The following is a 22,751-nucleotide window of genomic DNA, read 5'->3' as shown; positions in this document are numbered from 1 at the left end:
CACGGTGTCCCTATGGTGTGCTTGTGTTCGTGATGCTGTTTCACAGTGTTTTCACACTGTTTCACACTGCAGGTCAGCGGTACAGTTTTCAGGGCTGATTACCTGACTTGGCACCTATTAGTACCCGTGCAACGTTATGGTCAGCAAGCAAAGTGTTTCTAAGTGTACAGTGCTGTTAGACCACACCTTGCTGTGAAACTGTAAGTCCAAGGGCTGGGAAAGTGTCCCGTGTTTGTAGTGCTCTGCTTTTCAAGGCCGTGACCAACTCACTGTTGTTGGGGTTGTCCCCGATGATGTGGTGCCTTCCGCTCCAGTACCACAGCAGCAGTGTGGCATCCCGGGACCCTGACACGATGTAACAGTCGCCCCCGATGTAGGACTCGGAGCGGGCCAGGCACGTCACCACATCCCAGTGGCCGAACACGATCTGGGTCAGCTTCCCTGAGGGTGAAGAGGGGCACGGCCACATGAAGGCTCCGCCCACCACCCTCAACCTAGTAACTGCTGACAATCGCACTGACATCTACAGCACATGCATTCCAATAGCAAATTTAATGATACTCTGCTCCTCCTAGAGACTGAGAATCAGTCTCCCTGCTGCTTCCCCAAGAGAGCAGAATTCCCAGAATTCCGTCTCAGCTGCATGTTAAACATGCTTTTCTGAGAAGGGCAAATAAGATGCTCATTTTATTTCCTTAATTGTATTATAGCACAAAGGTAGCCCAAATACCAGTGTTTCCCAACATTACTACATTTTTTGCTCCCTGCCAGACAGTCCAGCCCAGCAAAAATACTGACTGACAGGGTGGTTCTCCAGAACCGGGTTGGGAAACACTGCCTTAATTGGTTTCCAGAATTTGTTCCATTCCCCCAACCAGAGCGACCAATTCCATTTGTGCAATCAAGCCCCTGTTTTGCTGAAGCGGGTGCTTGAGCAGAGATGTCTGCATGGGGCTGGGACCCCGGAGTAGAAAGGCTCAGCGTACCCGTCTCCGTGGAGTAGACGCGGAAGCTCTTGTCCCAGAAGCCGCACACCAGGATGTAACGGTTGTCGGCCGTCACCACGAAACAGTGTGTGTTGATCTGGATGCTCTGGTCCACCAGGTCTGTGATCTGCCTTTTGTTGATCCCAGAATTATTAGCTGATGATGGAGGAAAGATTACTGAGTGGGTCAACTGAGCAGAGGCTGGAAATTATTCAATCCAATGAGAATGCAGGCATCACTTCTAAGCCCGCCCCCTACCCCGGTACCCAATGGGGTACATCACAGACTCACCAATCAGAGGGTCCATTTCAATCGGCAAATGATGAGCCTGTTCCAGAGAGTAACCTGGAGCTCCCCTGAGACCTACACACAAGAACACGCACTCAGATTCAGTGTGTCTGTCACACACACATACCTTGTACCTATCACATAAACGTAGTAAAATGCAGACACTTCTGTCCAAAGCAACGTACAAGTGAGACAAAAAGCATGTTACCAACATACACGCTGTCAAGAAGTCGACTAGGCATGAGTGCAGCTAGGCTGAGCTTCCAGTGAAGGCCGTACTGGAGCAGGAACTACACGTCTTACAAACAAAGCAAACCCTAGTAACACTGCCATTCAATGAGCAGAAAGCGCAACACTACGACCATTCAGGGAACACAGAACGGTATCAGGGTGGGAGACATACTCCGGCAACAAAAACGGGTTTCAGTCGTGCAAAAAGCCATTTACATAATACACGCACAGTCATTACAATAAACAGCACCCACATACATGACATGCATGACCGAAACCCCTTTGTATGTCGCACACAAAAATGCGGATTCCCACAATACACCACTCCTAGGGGCATTAGTGTTCACTAGTGTTAACACTGGAGTAGGCAAAACAAGGTGGCCCATGCCACTGGCGCCGCAGCCCTGAACTCACCCACGGTGTTGTGCCAGCGGTTGACGGCGAAGAGGCGGCTGCAGGTGACGGTGACGGCGGCGGGGACGCTGAGGTGGGGCAGCGTGTTGGCCGCCACGTGGGTGACCGGCGAGTTGGACGGGAACTTCAGCACCATGATGACGTCCTGCTGCATCTGGTCCTTGAACATGAGGGCGCTCTGTGGAAGGAAACACTGTTGAGTAGAAGAGAGAAAGGAAGAGCATGTGTGGGGAGGGGGGGAATGGAGGGAAGAAGAGGTAAGGAGAGAGAGGAGTGGAGCGATAGGAGAAAGGGAGACAGAATGGAGAGAGGCAATTAGTGTGGAGGTTTTGAGGTAAAACAAGGTACAGACACTGGGGAGGGCAGCATGCCTGGGGGTGGGCTGTGGCATGAGTGACCTACAGAGTGGTACCAGTACCGAGTCCGGTCCACGGTACCAGGAGGGCCAGAGGGGATCAGGTGGAGCGGAGATGGAGAGTGACAACAATCAGGCTGATAACGAGGCATGTGGCGGCCAGGAGGACACAGCACTCATGGGCTGGGGACAGTCAGTGGAGCCAGACACCCAGAAACGGTGCTCAGTGTGAGTGAGAGTGTATGACAGAACTGCAGCCTGCACTGCAGACTCACCTCATCCCTTATGCAGTGTTCACTGGCTCCCATCGGGGAAATCCAGTCACTATTTTCTGTTTGCAAGCGAGTTTATATTACATTGGCGTTTGTTGCACACTTAAGATCACTACTTAACGATAAGATCCACGATACAGCGACTAACTGCGGGACTCCATGGATTCTTGCTTCTCTTTGCTGCAGTCATGTGACTCAGCCCCTCCCACCATGAAACACGAAAACGAAAGTGCGGAATGAAGCAGCGTTTTAGTTTACATGAGGAATGAGGATGGGGGGTGGTGGGTGGGGGGGCATTCAGAGGGGTCTCACCAAGTGCATGGCGGAACTCCTGGGTGGGTGGGGCTCAATTAGCAATTGAGAGGGGGTCTGTCCCAAGGTCTGGATCTGGGTCTCCGTTGCCTGTAGAGAAATGGGGAGAGGAGTTGGAAGACGATACATCTGCATGCACACTAAGGAAATCGAATTATTGTGTTAGTCTGACTGAAATCGTGCTAAACTGAACTTAGTAGTCGGACTAATACATCCAGACGATGCGATTGTAAGTTGATTCACTCCTGCATGTGTATGATCAATCACACTCAAACTAGCTTAAACATTCAGCGCATGCGCCACAGCATGTCTGTCGCCCCCCAAACGCACCCCCCAATTTCATCCAGGACTAGTGGTGGGGGAGAAGTGCGAATGAGGGTGTTTAGGGGGGCACGTTGGGCCGGGTCACCGGACTTCCCGCTCCCACAATCGCCCGTCTGGCAGGCAGCAGAGCTCCTGTCTGTCAGTGTTAGCAAGGAGGAGAGGAGCCAACCCCCATTAGTGCGCTTCAGCTGAGCGAGGCCCCACCAGCAGACACTAACCGGGCCTGACAGGCCGGCGTGGACCAAAACAGGCCACTGGGGGGCGGGGTGTGTTTGACAGAGAGAAAGGATTCTCAGGAAAAGAATGTTCCCGTGGTGCATTATGGGTCTGAAGGGTATGGGAAATGGGGATACGGTGAAGCAGAAATATTCTGAAAAACAGGAAAAACATCTGTCAAAGAAAGTGTTTATGTGACTCTCAGGCTGTAAACGCTCCTTGTAAGGAGAAAATACTGCTGTGATTAAGGAACAGGGCAAACATAAAGAACAGAAAGTAAACAGAAATACTGCTGTAGGTGTGTGTGCATGTAATAATAATTCACAGGTTCAAAGCCTTAACTGCACTGCTTAAAAACTAAGAGAAAAGGTATACTGTGTCTTAGAAGTCAAAGAAAATGCTTCAAACTATTTATCAGGGTAGTAAGTGTATATTTGTTCAGAAAAAAATAACATTAGATCATAAAGAAATGAACAGCGACACAACTTCTGTTCTCCAGAAAGTGACTGATATTTGCTGGATGGCTAGATGACATAACATCATAGACATACACCAACATAAAGATCGTTTAAGAATCATTTTGTGCGACTACCTAAGACTTTTGCACAGTACTGTATTAATACGACTTGCACATCCTGAAAAAAAACTTGATTGCTTAAGTATCTTTGGCCATTTGTGTATTTTCATTCCCTTTGACTGCCTGACTTTTGCATAGTACTGTGTATGTGTGTGTGTGTATATTATATATATATATATATATATACACACACACACACACACACACACACACACACACACACACACACACACACACACACATATGTATATATATACACACACACAGATAAAATTTTGTCAGGGTCATGATGGAGTGCCGATATCTATACCCTGATGGGGTACCAGTCAATTACAAGACAACCCCCCCCCCCCCCACTTCATGGCTGAAATACAGTGAACCCATAACAAGATCCGAGGCCATATGGAGCCAATCAGCAGTCATTTCCTCCACAGACGGGGGGTGGTACTCCCTCTCACTCTGGAGGGTCACCTTTCCATAGATTTGGGGACTGATTTACATGCAGGACGGCAGCCGGAAGCCGGGTGCCGGGACCCATGATGACTTCAATCACTCAAACACCTGAAAGCGGGCTGAGAGCAGAGCCCCTCCGGTGGGTGTTCGGGGGGGGGGGGGCAGGCTCTCGCCTCAGTCCCCTAAGACACAAAAACCACGCGAAACTGTGACATCGTTAACACCGCCGAGTGGGATGTCGTCGGGCGTCGGAATGGGGGTGGCAGCAGGCGGAGGTGCGACGTCTCGCCTTCGTTAACCTCCAGAGAAATGTCATCAGCTAACGGGCATGAATTTTAATGTGAGACCACAGAAATACATACATCTGCGTTTCCCCAGTTTTAAACATTGCAGACTCAGGCGAAGACGTGCATGAAAACTACCTGCTCGACTGCTCTGCCGTTGCAGGAAAGGTCGCTTTTGTCTGATAAACAGGGCACCGGCGAATTTCCCATTGTTTGCTTCAACATTTTTCATTCACATACCCCCATACACAATTAAACACCATTTTCACTTAAGGAAACCAATCACACCAGGACAAACTCAGCAAGGTGTGACCCGCAGGCCAGCCACAGTCTGCCATATGACAGCGTTGTCACTTGGCTCCACCCACTTAAGCCATCATGCAGTCAATAGTGTACCACCCCTGTACAGGAAATGCAGCACGAACACGCATCCATCTCCCATATATGTTGTGTCACATGCTGATTTGTCTAGAGGAGATTATGTCAGCCTCTGCACACAAAAATGTCACTGCACAATTATACTTACAGGTATGTAATACAGTGAACACTGCAAATATACATCCAACCATTCATCCACGTTCCATAACAAGGTTATAGTAAGTCTATCCCAGGAAAGACAAGGGAGACACCCTGGACAGGCTACATACACACACGTACGCACACACACACACGCACACACGCCATTTTTTGCTGTTTTGAGATGAGACCACCAGCAGCCTAAAGTCAGGCTTCCTTATCATCATGTCACACTACTGGGAACCAAAACTCGCTCAGTTCTCATGGAATCCAACAAAAGAGCTTTCGTAATGAAATTATTTCTAAACATTTCTAACATTTTTCTCAAATGCTCACAGATATTTTCTTGATTATCATGCCAGCCCAACAGGAAAGAATGAGTTTGGGAAATTTGCTCTTAAATTATATTAAATTGCATAACTGCATCTTTCTGAATGTAGGAGGAAAGCCACACAAACCTGTGGAGGATGGTGGGCCGAACGGCCTCCTCTCGTCTGTCAATTTTTTATGTTCTTATGTTCTTCTTATGGATGTGTAAACTCCATACGCACAGAACGGGGGAGGATTCAGACCCACAAACAGAGAGGCGACGGGCCACATTGGCACCCACCATAAGTGCTTTTAATGAGTGGTTCTGCTGTACCCATTACACAGCCCCACCCTGGCAGAGCGGACTCAGGGCGGCAGGGCCGACTCAGGGCGCAGGGCCGACTCAGGGCGGCAGGGCCGACTCAGGGCGGCCTACCTGCCTCTATGTGGCCTGCATGCTGCTCGCTGGATGAAGAAATTAGTGGGGCTGGCAGGACATGAATGGTTTGTTATAGACAGAGCAGATGGTGAGTGTCATTGGGAGGGTGGGGAGAGCTGAAAATGGGCCCAGTGCTGCAGGCCAGCTGCTGTAGGCTCACCAGGTTTGAAGCCTTGGTATTAACGGAGTCCGTGGAGGACCGAGAGGGCAGCAGTCTGCCTCTCAGAGCTTACCTGAGCTGGTCAGGCCCCTAGAACTCCGCAGTGGATATGACGGGAACAGTTTCTGTTCTACCCTGCACTAACCTGCCTGCAACCCCACACAGGTATACAACAGCCCTGCCCAGCACCACCACAGCCCTGCCCAGCACCACCACAGCCCTACCCAACCACACACCGGCTCCACCCCATGCCTGTTCATCGCTGGACAGTGAGTCTCAATCTCAATCGTTCTCTGTAACGAAACATCCGACACTGACAGCTGCTTTTCTTCCAATGAATGACTATGTTCAAGCCCCACTTGTAACCAGAATGTTCCTTTTCTCCAAACCATACTTATTATCAATACTATTTTTACACATAATGGTTGTTTTTCCACATCCTGAGTGATTCTGGAATCCCCCATATGACTGTAGCTTTTACAAGCAAATGAAATTTCATGTGCCACCCACAAGGAGCCATTAATTAAGGTGGCGGGGCGGGGGGGGGGGCTTACCTCTCTCATCAGAGAGTCAGTGACGCTGTCCAGGTTGACGGAGCCCTCATAGGTCATGTAGTGAAAGACGTTGAGGGCGCGCACTGCTTCGGGGCCCCGCTGCTTGTAGCCGAAAATTAGGTCAATCCACTGATGGAGCTGACAGGACACAAACTCGCTTTCCAGGGCCTGGGGGGGGGGAAGGAGCAATTAAGGCAAAAAAGAAAGACATAAAAGCAGGGAAACATGAACAAGTGAGCATCTGGGCAGAGAAAAACAGGGTTATGCTGTAAGCATAGGGAGGCGAATGCGTTCAGCCTCCGGAACATGACACACAGGGTCAGAGGTCATCGTCATGGCAACCTCTGATATGGAGGGCGCGATCATCAGACAAGTTCGCTAGGTTTCCTGTACTGCCGGCCCCCACTCGCCCCCCGTCAGACCCTGCCAGTGACAACAGTGCTACGGCTAACACGACACAGCCTGGTTTACACCGAGACCAAGGTGCCCATGGGGCACGTCGCCGTGGCAACAGATGACAGAGGAAGAGATGGGAACTCTGGGGACCACAGGAAGCAGAGGGTGGATTGGGGGGTGGGCAAAGGAAGAGGACGAGGAAGAGGAAAATGAATTTGAAATGAAAAGCAACAACAGTAACAGTGTGGGGGGGGAGAGGAGAAAGGAGGAAAGTATAATGGAACAATGAGGCTTTGTTCTTTTCGATGCTGTTTATTTCTCTCCTGCTACAGAAGACACAATACTGCAGCTCGACACACACACACAGAACACACACACACTCCGGACATCACAGCCTCTGTCGCCTTCACATAGGTCTGCACCTGAGCGACTGTGGTCAGGTGACTAATGGGGTACCAGTCCCGGCGAGTGCTCTGCCTACGTGTGGCACTCTAGTAAGTCACATTACACCCTGGACCTGTGTCTCCAATCTGCGATCGTTTCAGGGTTTGGAAGCAGGTGGCCTCTGTGTCCAGTGAGTAAAGGCAGTGAGGACATGGAGCAGTGGGACTGAGTACAAAGACTGATTACAGACAGTGTAAGTACTGAGTACAGGGAGTGACTACAGAGAATTCCAAATGATCTTGATGCGCCGAATGGCCTCCTCTGATTTGTAAATTTCTTATTTTCTTTTGAGTGTAAGAACTGGGTACAGAGTGATTACATAGAGTGCAAGGACTAATTACAGGGAGTAATTACAGAAAGTGTGAGGGCTAACTATAAGAAGCGACTACAGAGTATAAGGACTGAATCCAGGGAATTATTTCAGAGAGTATAAGGACTGAGCCCAGGAAATATGCATAGGGCTTGAGAAAAGGAAGCGACCATAATAAGGACGTGAAATTATATAAAGACAGTACAAGAATGGAGTATGTGGCACCTAAGATGCATTCTGTAGAACCTGCGAGATCTACACCTCCCTACCGCTCCACCACCCTGACCGAGGAGATACCTGCCCAGCGCGTCCCCAGGAGCCGTCAGGCTTACAGGGCAGTCCGGTCTGCGTTATGGCCCTGTCATCTTGGGCTGGTCAGGGTGGCATTAACAATCTGGCACATAGCTTCCGTAGGGGCTTCGTAAGTCAGTCAGAAGCAGCAGGACACAGCGTCCATTCAGTCGCTTGCTTCTTTAAAGACACGGGGAGCGATTCAGCGGGAGCCTGGCAGCACTGATCTCGGCCGTAGGGACGGCCGGGACACTCACCATCCGGTTGATACGGACAAAGTCCTCCGGCTTCTTGGCCCAGGGGGGCAACCCGACGTCGCCCGCCACTGCCCGCTCCTCCCTCTGGCTCAGGTTGTACCCATTGCTGTTGACAAACATTTCCGGGAGGTAGTAGAACTCAGGGATGAGCTCCTGTTAGGGACAAAAAAAAAAAATCATCTCATCATTTTAGCTGAGCACCATATTGACCTGACAACCTGCTTTTCTTGATTACCATGCCAGCCCAACAGAGTTCTTGCCAGCAGCAATTCTAACGCCACGATCTTCCTCCTGGCAGCCATTATGGCTCTACTATGTTCCTGCTGGTATCCATTGCAAGCAGGAAAGTTGGGCGCCATTCTGGCTCTATGACATTGTATGGCATTGTAGCTTCAAGGAGTCAGAGCAAGATTTCTGCTAACACAGAATCTGAGCAAGGAGACCCATGTGCGCATACAGGGTTCAGGAAATGCCATCACAAATAAGTGCTGAAGATGTCCCAAAACCCTCAGCTCAAGGTGCTCAGCAGCCGGCTCTAGGAGGTCCTCTACAAATATCCACCCAAAAACTTGAGAAGGCGACTTTCATGGGTTTTGAAACCCTGAAACAAACCTAGATTGCCTCACCACAGCCCCCCTAATCTGCCTGATCCACAGCTCCAACCCCGTCCCCCTCCACAGAGAGCCCATTTCCCAGGGGCCAATTGGTCATTAAGTGTATTACTTATTATGTCACCTCTGTCAAAATGTCTCTCTGCTGAGCTGTGGGAGGTCTCCCTGCCAGCAGTTTTTAGATGGTTTAACAGAACCCTACAGAGGTAGATAGTTCAGATCCAAAAAGTTAAAATCCAGACCAAGCTTTTGTTTCAACCAACCAGTTGAGCTTAAAGAGTAAGTGTTAGAGAGTATGTGACAGGTTGGTTGAAGCAAAATCTTGGTCTGGATTTTTACTTTCTGGATCTGAACTATTCACCTCTGGTACTCTGAATACACACACAGCCCACATCCAGACTGTGTTATCAACGGATCTGGGAGAAAGAACCACTGCAGGATTTTGAGGACGCAAATGCAGTTTGGAAAGACTTTCTGCTAGCGGCCCTGGGTGCCTGGGACAACGGCAGCTCTGCACTGGCCTCTGTCCTGCTGACCCGACTTCTCATGGCTGCTGGCCTCATTCACGACATAATTTAGCTAAAAAAATGTGTTATTATTATTTAAAATTACATTTAAAGAAGGTGACGCGTAATCAGAAAATTCATAAAGAAATTGTCCTTCTGTTCATTAGCTTTGATATTCCCTCACTAGTTTATTAGTCTGTATAATACATTTTAGGAATAAGAAACAAACTGTGGTTCTTTTAACACACTGTAAATCTGCCCAGTTCTGGGCTCCTCACCTTGACATCAGAGGTGTCCCGCTGGCAGGTTCTCCAGGAGCGTGAGATGGAGGAGAAGGTGCGGTCAGGATGGTCAAACTTGTTTTCGTTGGCATTGAGGAAAAATGTGGTAAATGGTTCCTGTACAGGGGGGGGGGGGGGGGGGGTTAGGAACTATAATATACAAGATCCAGAAAGTTGCTGATAATGGAGGGGGGGTTTGGGAGTCCATCTTTTTTACTGGAAATTGAGTTTAATGCAGATTTATACAGCAATTAATTTATATGGCAGTGTGGTAGAAACACTATCAAATGTGGGGGGTTGGAATTCAATTTTAAAAATTCAATTTGTAGTGATGTAAATAAGCTTCTGTGACAGAACATTCAGCCCGCTGTGCTGCATGAAAGGTAGCAAACTCCCCCTAAGCCGCAGAAATAAGGTTCTGCTACGGTTTCCAGCAGAACTATTAAAATGAGATTTTAATTCGATTTAAACCCCAGTAACTCAGCCGATCAAAGTCGCACTAAATCAGCCCTTAAAGGATTCCGCCGATTAAAACTCCGGCTTGGAAGCTGTAACCAAGTGACAGTAATGAAATAAAACGGGCAAATATGCAGACACATTTACATAACGTCAGCAAGACAGCCAATCAGTGTTTACATACAGCCAGATGGCTAATTCATATTGTGGAATGTGGCTGACTGACGGGGCAAACGGCAGCGCGGCCACTGGAAGGCAGAGTATCCGTGTGTCCGCAGTCATGCGTCTCAGTCGGGTACAAAATAACAAAACAAGAGAAAATGTATCTCTTTTACTGTATTTCTTGTTCTGTGACCTTTTACTCCCAAGAGAAAAAAAAAAAACACAAAAGCCTCGACAGCCCTTTCGCTTCCTGTTGACACGCCTGCAACTGTGTTCATTATCACATCGGCTCCCTGCTCAGGGGCTCTGCATATCACTCCTTTTAATTGGCTCCCATTTTCCCTTCCTAGAGGAAACGAGTCAAATCAGGGCAGACACCTCGCCCAGTGTGGGGGCCCCAAGCGTGGCGCTCGCGCACCAGTCATCCTCATCATCGTCAACGTCCTACTCATGATCCGCTCTTAACTGAAGCCGTTCCTCCATGCCTTCAGAGCTACAGCATGAAGACGCTCTGATGTCTCCACCACCAAGTAGGGGGACAAGATTAGCAGACAGAAAAGCCTATCACCCACTCCTCCACGGCTGGGGGGCCCAACACGCCGTAGCCATGACAACAACAGATATGGATCTGTCATACTTGGCCTCCGGAGATGTGAAGCACACTGCAAAACTCCACTGCATTCTCAAAAAGACTCCAGAGGTTTTATCATACAAGTTAAAGTCAGGTATATATTCTGGGTCGAAACCTAGGCACTGAATGATGTGTAGGTTTCTGTGCCAGTTTAAGAAGTGGATTAACTGACGATGGGATGGGTTCGGTTCGGGACCCAGCGGATCGCACTCACTATCCTGACGAGCCAGTGCAGTGTGGTGGAGGCTGTAGAATACAGGGAGATGTACTGGTAGGGAGGGGTCTGCTCGTCCTCCCAGGTCTCGTACCGCTCTGCGTAGAAGACTGCACGCTTGGGGTTCAAGGCCCCAACAGGCTGCAGAAAGAAAGAGAGAGAGAGAACAATAATTCATAATCAGATCTGATTCTACTGGATGGACTTACACATTCATGACTTGTTTGTCTGTGATGGGTTGATGCCCTCTCCTGGATTTCCTGCCTTGTGCCCTCAGCTTTTGGGATAGGCCCCAGACCCTGCACAGGACAAGCCAGTGTATGAAGGGATGGATGGATGGATGATTTGTCCGAAGAATTCAAAAATTCCATATTTATGTTATGCAGCGGCATATTGCATGGAAAAGGGAGTTCTATTAATGGCTGCCCCCCACCAATTCTGAAACAGCAATCGGTGACTCACCAAAAGTGCAAACCGAGCTTGCAGACTGACATCGTTACCCTCTGCGTGAGGTGCCTCTGGGCCCCCCGGGGTGAAACAGGGAGGTGGAGCAGGCGCTATAGGCTGACCTAAATTCAGCACTGTCACGCTAGACGCTAGACGTCCGGAGCAGAGACTTCCCAGGCCCCTAATGGCTGCAGTGGAGACGGGAGGGTTTAATAGGAGGATTTGACTGCGAGGCCCCGGTCTGCTCGCAGCATCCCAAACAAACCGATCTCTCCTAGGGGTATCAGCAGGGGCAGCCTGGGGATCTCGCTGTAGGGGCAGAAGGTAATCCACCCAGCTTAACCCCAGATTGTTTTGTCCATTTACAACAACATTTTAGACGCTGGGGGGAGGTGGGGGGGGGGCGTTTGATGTCAAACACAGCTCCAGGTCCATTCTGACAGCGGGAATGGCGGATAAGGAGCGCCTGCTGAACACCCCGCTGAAGTGCCCCCGCTGATGATGTCATTCGCAGCAGACGCAGCCCGACTGTTGGAAAACCCAGAGGCGCCAACCAGATTCTCCCAGCATTTGCAGGCAGACAAAAAGTGGCCATTATCACTTCATCATGGGCCCTGGCTCCTTCGAAGGCCTCATGGCAGCCATCTTGACCCAGCACTGCCAGCAAAACCAAAACAGGCTGCACAAAACCGCTACAGAACTGGGCTTATCGCTCAGACTGCTGAGCAAAAATGGAATAAAAACTGGAAGGAAGAGTTTCAGCAGCACTTTGTTCAGTAAAAGGCATAGGAGAGTGTACTGAAATGAAAAGAAACATCCAGAGAGAACTCCATGATGGAATTTAAGACTTCTGCTGTTTAAAAACAATTGACAGAATCGGATAAGCAAATTCATACCACAGTTTTGAGAACTACACTCAGCGGTCTAAGGGTTGTGAAGGCTGAACTACCTTGAATAGTATGACCTCTCTTTCATCTCCCTTTAAGAACCATCCACACTGAGGCTAACACGATCAGACTGGCTCGGGGGGGCTTATTGGGATCGGGGGCAATTTACGAGGTGATAAGAGCCCAGACTAACAGCACAGAGGCCGCTTCTGGCTGGACAGGTAGCCGCAGAGACTCTCAAATACTGTGGGGCCGGTCAAAGTGCAAGCCTGGTGCTGGGCTGTTGGGCCAGAATCTCAACTCCAGATCTGAAACTAAGACCCGTTCAGCACATATTTCGGCGCCAGTCCTTCCTTGGTCAGTGCAACGAAAGACACAGTAACTGAACCTATGTGCGACGGCAAAATGTTGAGAGGACAATGAGAGCAATAGAGTTACACAATTTTTGGTGGAGATCAATAAAAAAAGAGGATGGGGGTGACCTGGGGGTGTTCCATGAAGCAGGATTTCTCATTTAACTTAAGTTAGAAAGTCATTATCACCCAATAAGAGTTTAGGTAAGGAGCATTCCTATTGGGCAATCATGACTTCTAGCTTAAGCTTAAGTTAATCCAGCTAACTGAGAAATCCTGCTTTGTATAATACCCCCTGGTTCTACAACGGACAGCCCTCTACTCAATGTTCTCAAAAGTTACCTCTTTAATCATACATGATAAACAGTAAATACAATGGGTATCTGCTGGAAGTGTCTAGGATCTAGATGTTTCTTTTTCAGGTTCAGAAGCAGGCAATCAGTAGGCAATAATACTTCAATCTGGGCTGTCTGACCTCAGCTCAGTCCAGTAAACCAGAGTCATGAGATAACATTGCAGTAATGAGGCTGCAATGCACACAGCTCGAGATACAAAGCATTGTGGCCATAACCAATCCGTTGTCTCAGAGACTGACAGCATGGACGAGAAGTACCTCCTCAACGTGAACTCCACCCCCCCTCCTCCCTTAGGTTCGGTGATTCTGTCACATGTATACCAGTGACATTCATATTGCCATTATTTGCACAGTACTTTCTAGATCAGTAACGCGGCCCGTCTGTCAATTGGTGTTACCGTCACGACGATGGCCGAGCGAGACGTGTGAAACACCTCCATGCAGCAGGTGAACTCGTTCTGAAAGACCAGGCATGTCTACACGCTTTAATTAAGGGTAGGTGGGAAGCACTCACAAGGAACAACAGAGACTAGGAAATGACACTAATACTGAACAGAAGCCGAACGTTGCATTTTGTCATTCCTGTAAAATATATTTCGGATGACTTGATTTACTGCGTCCCTCCTTTTCTTGCACTTTTAATGCAAATTTATAAGACAGGAGGAGACCTGGACATGGAGTGTGAAGTAGATGACCAAGAAAATGGCTGCCACAGGGTGGAGCTACCTTTGAGAGATCTCTGAAGTTCCCGGGCAGGGTGAGATCCAGCTCCTCAGACTCGTAGTTGGTAAGGACCCAGGGAAAGACAGGGTACTGGTTCAGGTCATTGTAGGTCCGTCCTGGGGGGGGGGGGGGGGGGGAGAAGAGAGAAAGGTGAGGGTAGGAGGGGGCTGTAGCTATGACGCGAGAGGAGAATATTGGGAGAGAACTTGAGCCTGTTATTGACCCTGTCATCTGAGATGTTGTCCTCACAAGTGCATCAAAGTGAAGGCATGGAAGTTAATATCTGGGCACCTCACAATGTGTACAGCACATCTGTACAGCCAGTCATGTTAGACTAAGTGTGGTCAACCAGTCGAGAGGGAGCTCAAACTGAGGTTTTAGCTCAACTGGAAAATATTCCTTGGCGGTGTGCAGCTCCTTTTAAGTTTATTTCATAGCGGTTCTACAGCGCCTAACGGGACAGCCGTGGAGGTTACCATGGAGGTTACCATGGAGAATGCCCCGCATCCATAGCTTTCCCTCTCCGTCTCAAGCCATTGTAGCGTTTTTTTTTAATCTTTATTGACATTTTTTTTGGTTTTGCCCATGTTTAGAGCTGCAAGAGCTTAAACTATCAAATATGCTCATATTCGAATATTGGGTTGAATTTCATTTCTGGAATATTTCCTTCCTCCACAAAGGTACTGCAACGTCGTCTGGAGAATTCTCCCATACTTCGGAGCTTCTTGGGTGAGTGCGATCGGTGCTTGGAGGCCAGACTTGTACCCACTATCTATTCTGCTTACTTGGTCGTATGTTGTGTGCGGTTGTGTTACAAATGAGAAAAACCATAATATGAATTACATGTGAATCTTGGTTATTAATGAGTTATTCTTATGCAGATTTTTCTTCTGTCTTTTTTTACTGTTCATTTCCTCGGGGGGGGGGGGGGGAGTCACAGGGCTTCTGTCCAGGGACACAGTGATTGGACACGTGACTTAATTCTCACAAAATGTGCGAAGCCTTTCCTTGGGTACGCACCTAAGCTAATTACTTGGCGTTAGTATATTAAAGGCGGGGAGCGGCTCCGTCTGAGGGAGGCCACAGGGAGGTCAGAGCAGGAGGCCTGACAGGAGCAGAGCCGGCACCGGGGTGACGGGGACGCTAATGACGGTGAAGCAGCGTTTAATTAGGGCCCCGCTGCCCGCATGACAACACCCCCCACCCCCAGCCCCATCGCGCCCGTCATGACGAGACAGCGACACCCCGACACCCTACATCCCTCCCCACCCTGGGGGTTATTAGACTTTTTTTCAGCACATTTGCAGTCCGACTCCAGAGCTAATTAGACGACCGGAGGCCATGGATTTGCGATCACATGGTGAGAAGGGGAGCGGTGAAGACGTCTGGCATCCACAGCTCACATCTCTATAAATCTCTGCCTCCGATTACGGAGGACGTGGGCTCACAGGTCAAAGCAAAAGCAGAACAACCCAAGGGGAACCATTCGGGGGATTCCACTGCATGCTGGGAAATACGCAGGGAATGGCATAACTGGTACGCAAGTACGCATTCACCTTTAAAAGCGATACGTGCGGCAGTTGACTGTTGTGAATACGTACGTATTTCATGTACATTTGTGCCGATATGACAAGAAAGTGTCTTGCATTTTAACCTTTATATGCCAATTTGGACTTCATTTGTGGTATAGAGGTTAAAATGCATGATCATTTCTTGTTATATCAGCGCAAACACATAAAATACGTACGTATTCACTCTGTTACAACAAACGATTGCTGCACGTATCGCTTGTAAAGGTGAATGCGTACTTGCGTACCAGTTATGTCAATACCTGGAAATACGGAATGCCTGACCACCCCTCAAACAAACAGCAAACCTGTCATTCTCCAGATCAAATTACTGTATTAAAAATGAATCAACCAATAAAGAGTGATGCCATTGCAAGTGTGTGAAAGTGAATTCCGAAGCTCAGGGCAGGCGTGATAAAACTTAATTTCTAAAAACTATGCTTCTAAGGACAATGTGAGTATGGAGACTCCTTTCTATAAGCGTTGTCCTGCTCCACTGGTGTCGCAGGTGTAATCCTACCCAGAGGGACAGACAACCCCCCCCCCCCCCCCCAAGGGGGAGCGTCAGGAAGGGGTGGGGGGTTCACAGCTTGCTGTCAACCTCTCCTATTGCCAGACGCTCGATGGCAGAGCCGCGAAAATGAGGTTTTGTTGTTATTGTTTCCAGACACAGAAGGGAAAACGCCTTGTTGAGTGTAATAAAGTCTCAGGTCCAGATGGGGCTGTCATCGGCGGCCGTGACGGGGGGGGGGGGCTAATGCACCTGGGGACGGCACACGCGGAAGGGAATCAATCACACAGGCATGCGCACACACTGGGGTGGGAAGGGACCACACTCACCTGCAATGGTGTTGAGGAACATGAGATACTCAAAGTTGGAAATCTCTCGCCTCTGCCAACGCTGGGTCATGTTGGAGGACTTAAAGAGCTGCCGCGGGGTGGCTAAAGAAATCCGTCTGTGGGGGAGGAGGGACAGTCAGACCAGCATCGCCCCCAAGCCACGCCTTCTCGGTTGGCCAGAGGACGCGATAGTGGGACAGCAGGGGTACGTTACAGGGAAAATGCAGAACACATACGCAAGAATAGATGATGCTATATTCACGTGCTGTGGGTCTCTTGTTTTAGGCAGAGCCTGATACAAATGCCCACTGATACAAGCTCACAGAGTGGATTTTAATAGGTTTGCGTCCAGTATACCCCACCTGGCTTGGGGAAGGCCGTAGCTGGTCCCTACACCCACCCTCGGTAGGCTGTAGACCACCTTCTTTACCGTGGCCTGGTCTGGGAAGTTGAACATCACTGAAGCTGGGGCGGGGGGGGGGGGGGGGGGGGGGGGGGTAGACCAAGGATAGTTAGTCATAGTGCAAAAACTGACACCAATGACCACAAGAGTGGAGGGTGTAGACCAGATTCTCTTACTTCTGTTGGCCATAAAGACCTCCAGGGCGGTGTTCTGCAGCAGGTAGCGGCGGGAGAAGACTGCCCGGATCTCGCTGAACATCCACTTGCCATGCAGGCCCTCGGAGTACGCCAAGACCTGCGGAGGCAAGCACAGGGGGACCGTCGGTGCCATGTCCGCCGCGTTCCGACCCCAATGCCAGGCGGGGAACGCGAAACACGAATAGCCTTCTGACTCTTCACCGGAGTGAAGTGAGCGCCGTTTGACACGTGGTCGCCCCGGCCGGCGATCGGATTTCAGCGAAATTAGCCATGATTACTGCGTGATTACCATCACTCAGACCATATGTTTATCTAAACCCGCAGTTAGACTCTTAGCAGTTACTCAAAAGCAGCATTCTTTTCAACTTCAGTTATGCTGGCAGTAATGCGATACTGAGGAGGGGGCTCTGAGAAGCAGATGACCTGGACCTCATTTTTTAAAAATTGCTTTTAACTGACCCCTGCTCTCAGCCAAGTTTTCAGGCTCCGTCGGCACGGCGACCATGGTGATGGCGCGGTTCCCGAGTTTTAACAAGGTGCAAATCTCTGTGACTCCGGCAGAGAGGCAGACAGTGAGCGTGCGGAGAGGAGGGGGCGGAGGGGCGGAGGAGTATTAGTCAACTGCCATCGCTCACAGTTGTCGACATCTTGGACAGAATTCCTTGTTACACGAGGCTGATCCGACATATTGCCTGTACCTCTTCATTCTGCACTGTACCCCACACATACACACATGCAAATGAATAAATCATTACCAGCAAAATCGGTGCACGACAAAAATGTGATGTGACGGGACGAGGCGCGGGGTCATTAGGAAGCTACATGGCTTCCTGACTGCAGCTTCAAGGGGAGGGGGTGGTGCTGTACAACCCCCCCCCCCCAATACATAGACACAATCTCTCAGAGAAAAGAGTGAATTAACTTCTTTCCCTATCGTCAAATGACAGTTCATCAGACTTAATCATAGTGCTGAGACGTAGATGCACAAACTCCTGGTTTTCCTTAGTCTGGGGTTAGACCTCGTCCCTGGTGTGTTACGGGTCAGAAATGCTGGTGTTATTGCACCAAGCCAAAATGCTCCTGCTCAAATGGCTGCAATGGCCACAAGAGGACAGGAGATCTGGGCTCTGACGGAGTATAACTCTCATCAAGACAACGCAAAGTGAAAGTCAAGGTTTGGCCTACAGGTGCCCCCCCCCAGCGTACAGCTGGTTAACCTTACCCCAAGCATCAGGTTCTAATTAAGTTCCAGGGATCAAGGCGCTGTGTCCAAGAGCGCATTACAGAACAGATCTCTCTGCGAGCTGCCCCTGTGGGTCACAAAGTCCCGCTGTAAAGTATGGCAAGTGGTATCTGTTTCTACCCTGGGAGATGGAGTTCCTGCAGGACAACTGAATGGGGGTCGGATGATGTTCTTTTTTGTTTTTTTTTTGGGGGGGGGGGGGTAGTTGGATTGTACTTGCTACTAAAAGAGGCCATAACACAGAGGGGTTATGCTGGTCATCCAGCACCTCCAGGATAAATGGTGGTGAAAGCTTACAGTAGTCTAGGGGAGTTCTATGGGCTTGTAAGGGGATTTGGGGGTGGGGGCTGGCTACTCCCCCACCCCTCCATGCTGAAAGATGGGAGAAGGCAAGCTTCCCGAGGACACATTCCCAGCAGCGGAGCCACAGTCAGGATGCCTTCCTGCTGATCTCATACACTGTTTCATTTCCATCCAAACTAAAGTAACATCATACTCACTGTGGAAGCTCAGGCAGCCAGACAAGCAGCACCCAGGCTGCAAGGCTACGTCCCAGTGGCAGGACTGGTGCTGTACGCTCAGCATGCAGCGCAAAAGCGGGCAGCGATTCAGCGTAAATGGGCCTAAGCATGCGAGCGTACTGCATGCGCGAGTCCGGGCTGGACACTGAACAGAAGCAGCTGATCCAGAGAAGAGGGATCTTGTCTGAGTGTTGAGAGGAAATGGACTTAAGCACAGCGAGGAGGTATGAAGACAAGAGCAAGCCCATTCAGCAGCAATATAGGGGGAAAAATGCACATGAACAGGGGATAAATGTCACAGTAAAGCCTTTATGTGAGCATAGTGGCCAGAGGTCAGGGTCTGGGAGTTGTTTATTAGGGCAAAATAACAAAAACATTCAGCCTTAAATACAATACTGAAAAAAATGTGAATTTTAATGAGTTCCACTGGCACGTTCACACCTCTCACAGCATGTAACGCGCCATTTTTGACCTACTGGCTTTACTGATGTCCATTCACCGCTGTGTGCAGCTTTTGTGACGTTATAGGGCCTGACTGCTTAGCGTACCTCTGTCCCGGAATATGACTCACATGCATGCTAGTGCTGTACATAAACACTGCCCTTTAAACAATGTCAGGATACCCACTACAGGATAGTTCCCCAATATATACATAAGCGATTAAAACTCTGAAAATGTGTGGCCTTCACCTGCTGCCTAAAAGTGCCTTGGTGGGTGTTTTTCCCTGCTTGGTCACAGTGGAGGTCAGACAGACCACAATGGATGGGATGAAAATCTCATTTTCTGGTGGGCATTAAGAAAAGCCCCCTCACCATAACACAACCCCCCTGTGCAATTTAAGGTACCCCTCTACTGGTGCTGTCCGAGAGCAGTCAAGCGTGTCAGAGGAATGAATAGTGCCTCCAGTACAGCCCCCCCCCCCCCCCGAGACGGGCCAAACAGCTGGATAATTCAGCCCCCAGCAGGGTAACAGTCACACTAGCCTGTCACTGTGGCTGATATTGGAGTGGGGGGGGGGAGGTTGCAGTCGTCCCTCACGCAAAGCCATTGCGGTCTACCTGAGTGGTCTACCTTCAGCCCTGGAAGTGAAGCCACTGAGTAGGGTTACAGGGTTTACAATAGGCCTGAAATTGCTGCTTGCAACAACATGACTTATGCCCATCATCATCATCATCATCATCATCATCATCATCATCACCACCATCGTCATCATAATACACTGACAGCTGCATAACTACAGAACCAAACTGGTTAAGAGGTCCATTTCAGGCACCGGAACCCGGCGTGCTTCCTCAGACTGTCAGCTCTCAGGCCAGCCACTGCGAACGCTGGTGAGATCGCGCACGGTAGAGAGATGGCAGCGGCTCGGCGAGCTCCTCAAAGCCAATGAGTCTCACTGGTCTTTCATTAATTCCCCCCATCCCTTTTGTTTTGACTCTGCCTTCCACGAGAATGTAATACTGACACTGCCATCCATTACCCTTTTGTCCACAAGAAACGGCTCAATATGTTACAGACTCCTCTCCCTCTCATAATTCTTCCTGCCGTCAGCAGTATATCATCTGGAACCCCCCCCATAGGCGGTCCATAAAGATCATAGACACCGGCAAAAAGAAGCCGGTAGGAATCACTGGAGTGCTTTTTTTCCCCGTTTCCCTGGAGCTCATCTGTCATGGGTGTTGGTGACCAGCACAAACATGGAAAAGTGGGAGGGGCTTTAACTCGCCACCCCTAACCTGAGGCGAACCGATTAAGCCATAAATGCCACGCTGCCCATGATTGGCCAATAGGTACCAGTGCTAACCAGCACACCTCAGGAGGTTGGACTGAACGCTCTCAGAAAGGGCACGGATCACATCCCAGACGAGAGCAAACCAGATCAATCCCCTTACCAAGGAACTGCCGTGTGGCTCGATAGATAAACAGATACAGACACTTTAATGATCCCAAGTGGGAGATGCTGACTAATCTGGCCAATCACACGCAATCCAAGCAGCCTCCATGAGTGCTGGTGACCTAATTAGTACTCTCTTCTTTGTCAAATTAACCATATAAAAAACTCGACCCCTTGCTAGTGGTGAAGTGAATATTATAGCAGAGTAAAATAACCCCCCATCCCTGAATAACAGAAACAGCTTCAGAGCATTTACAGGAACCACTGGCCAACTGCCAGCCGGCAGTGGGAGGAGTCTATTTCGCTTAAGTTGAGAGTCCCATAGGAATGAGAGCACACTGCCTAGACCGTGGCCAAGGGTCTGAGGTCTGTATTCCACTGAATTCCATCAAGCAAGCAGCACAATTTAAACCAAAGCTCCTTCTATTTCATCCCACGACATTTCAGACTGCATTCATCTTCTATCACTGCTCAGCCGAATTTCCTAACCCACTGGGCGGAGAAATTAAAGGTTGCCACCAACTACATCAGTAATAACTCGCTACATTCGTTCAGGGAGGTGGAAAACGACTATACTGCCATTCGTTTGCTTGTTTATACCTGCCAAATTAAGTTAAAATGACCACAATGTGATTCCCCGCTATGTAACCGGCCTCCGCCCCCTTGGCTGTCGTCAGGAAGTACGGTGATCTAAGATTCAGGTGGAGGCATGGAGAGCGAAATAAACCAACAGGGTGAGGGGCTGGAGAAGATCTGCAGGATCTGCTGCCATCATGTCAAATTAACGCCTCCACTGCAATTCAGCTACAAAGCTCCGAGCTGCAAATTCAGTGGCAAAATTGGAGGTGTGACCCCACCCCTTTCGCAGGTGGCATGCGAAAGCAGCCTCTCTCTGGGCTGGATGACACAGGACAGCGGCGGGACTGTGGCAGAGTCATAAGTCCGATCCAAAAGACGTTTGCCCTGTTAACAAACACAAAGATCGGTACACCAAGTGCAAACTCCAGCGTCTCGTTTCAGATCAGCCATTTCACAAGAGAGTGAATGAGAATTAACGGGACACCGAGAGAGCCACACTTTGGCACCAACAAGCGAGTAACAGGTGAGGCCTCAAATAAGGCCTGGATATCAAGTTGGCTGCAACTGCCCTGCAGATGCACCCTCCTTAGGACCTAAAATGCATTTCATCTTGCCTTTCCATTGAGCTGAAGTGTCTAAGAATAGCTATGAACAGGAAATGTTTTAAAACTTGCTGGGAGAGTGTATTATGTGTACAGTCAGCATCCCAGATGACTGTTATGCATCACATCTATACACTGCAATAGCAAATTACATAATCTCAGATAGACTCTGGTTAGAACTCTCAGCATCTCCTAATGGGACAATTACTCATCAATCCCAACAGCATTTAAGCAGCATGCAGCATACTGGTGAATTCGACACTGGAGAATTCTGTTGTACCACTGGCAAAAAGGCAACAGTATATATCATTGCGCCAATATGCCCACAGCTGTGTCAATGTTTACAAGGAGGTCAACCTGCCATTAAATAGGAATAATCCGGCCCCGCGCACACTACCTATGCCTGCAGACCTTCAGGATAAACAAACAAATATACAGACATCTATTGCAAGAAGATCAATCAAGTTAATTGCAAAACTTGCGGGAGGGGGGCTAATAACAACAATCATGATAATACCTAATTATGTTGGGGGGTGTGAATGGAGGATTAATAGCAGACAGGTGGAGAATGCGATGCAATTATAGGATCCGAAATTAGTTCATAGCCTGCAGGCAAACCGTAGCAAAGTGAGAGTGGGGGGAGGGAGAGCGGGGAGTGGGGGGGGGAGAGCGGGGAGTGGGGGGGATTGAAAGGCCAGCAGAAAGCTACAGAACAAGACAAAATGAGCGCTGACTGTTTAACTGAGGAACGTGAAGATGAAAGGAGAGCAGAAGCCATACCAGCAGTCACAGGGTCACAGCCCTGCCTCATGTGGCATTCAGTCACTGCAAGTTAGCCGTTCTGCTCAGCCTGCACCTCCCTGTTCTGCCAGACCCGCTTCTTCTATTGC

The 22,751-nt window shown here is 49.3% G+C and overlaps 1 protein-coding gene across 13 annotated transcripts in view; it reads right to left on the bottom strand.

Annotated features, from left to right (window-relative positions):
- Positions 1-22,751, bottom strand: part of nbeaa (neurobeachin a) — a 168,979-nt gene that overhangs the window by 5,992 nt on the left and 140,236 nt on the right. For 11 of the 13 annotated variants that reach the window (XM_048984060.1, XM_048984068.1, XM_048984059.1 and 8 more), the window contains 13 exons: positions 17,002-17,119; positions 16,785-16,887; positions 16,423-16,538; positions 14,018-14,130; positions 11,250-11,390; positions 9,784-9,903; positions 8,389-8,541; positions 6,691-6,858; positions 2,859-2,948; positions 1,920-2,112; positions 1,278-1,349; positions 987-1,142; positions 271-441 (listed from right to left, as the gene is read on the bottom strand). In XM_048984060.1, coding sequence (XP_048840017.1) covers positions 271-441; positions 987-1,142; positions 1,278-1,349; positions 1,920-2,112; positions 2,859-2,948; positions 6,691-6,858; positions 8,389-8,541; positions 9,784-9,903; positions 11,250-11,390; positions 14,018-14,130; positions 16,423-16,538; positions 16,785-16,887; positions 17,002-17,119 — 1,714 coding nt within the window. The remainder of the gene's footprint in view (positions 1-270; positions 442-986; positions 1,143-1,277; positions 1,350-1,919; positions 2,113-2,858; positions 2,949-6,690; positions 6,859-8,388; positions 8,542-9,783; positions 9,904-11,249; positions 11,391-14,017; positions 14,131-16,422; positions 16,539-16,784; positions 16,888-17,001; positions 17,120-22,751) is intronic. The other 2 variants (XM_048984065.1, XM_048984073.1) reach the window with 1 other exon arrangement.

The sequence above is a fragment of the Brienomyrus brachyistius genome, chromosome 18, assembly GCF_023856365.1.
Source record: "Brienomyrus brachyistius isolate T26 chromosome 18, BBRACH_0.4, whole genome shotgun sequence".
NCBI lineage: Eukaryota > Metazoa > Chordata > Actinopteri > Osteoglossiformes > Mormyridae > Brienomyrus > Brienomyrus brachyistius.
The sequence above is the reverse complement of the archived record's forward strand: the minus strand, read 5'-3'. Positions and strand labels throughout refer to the sequence as shown.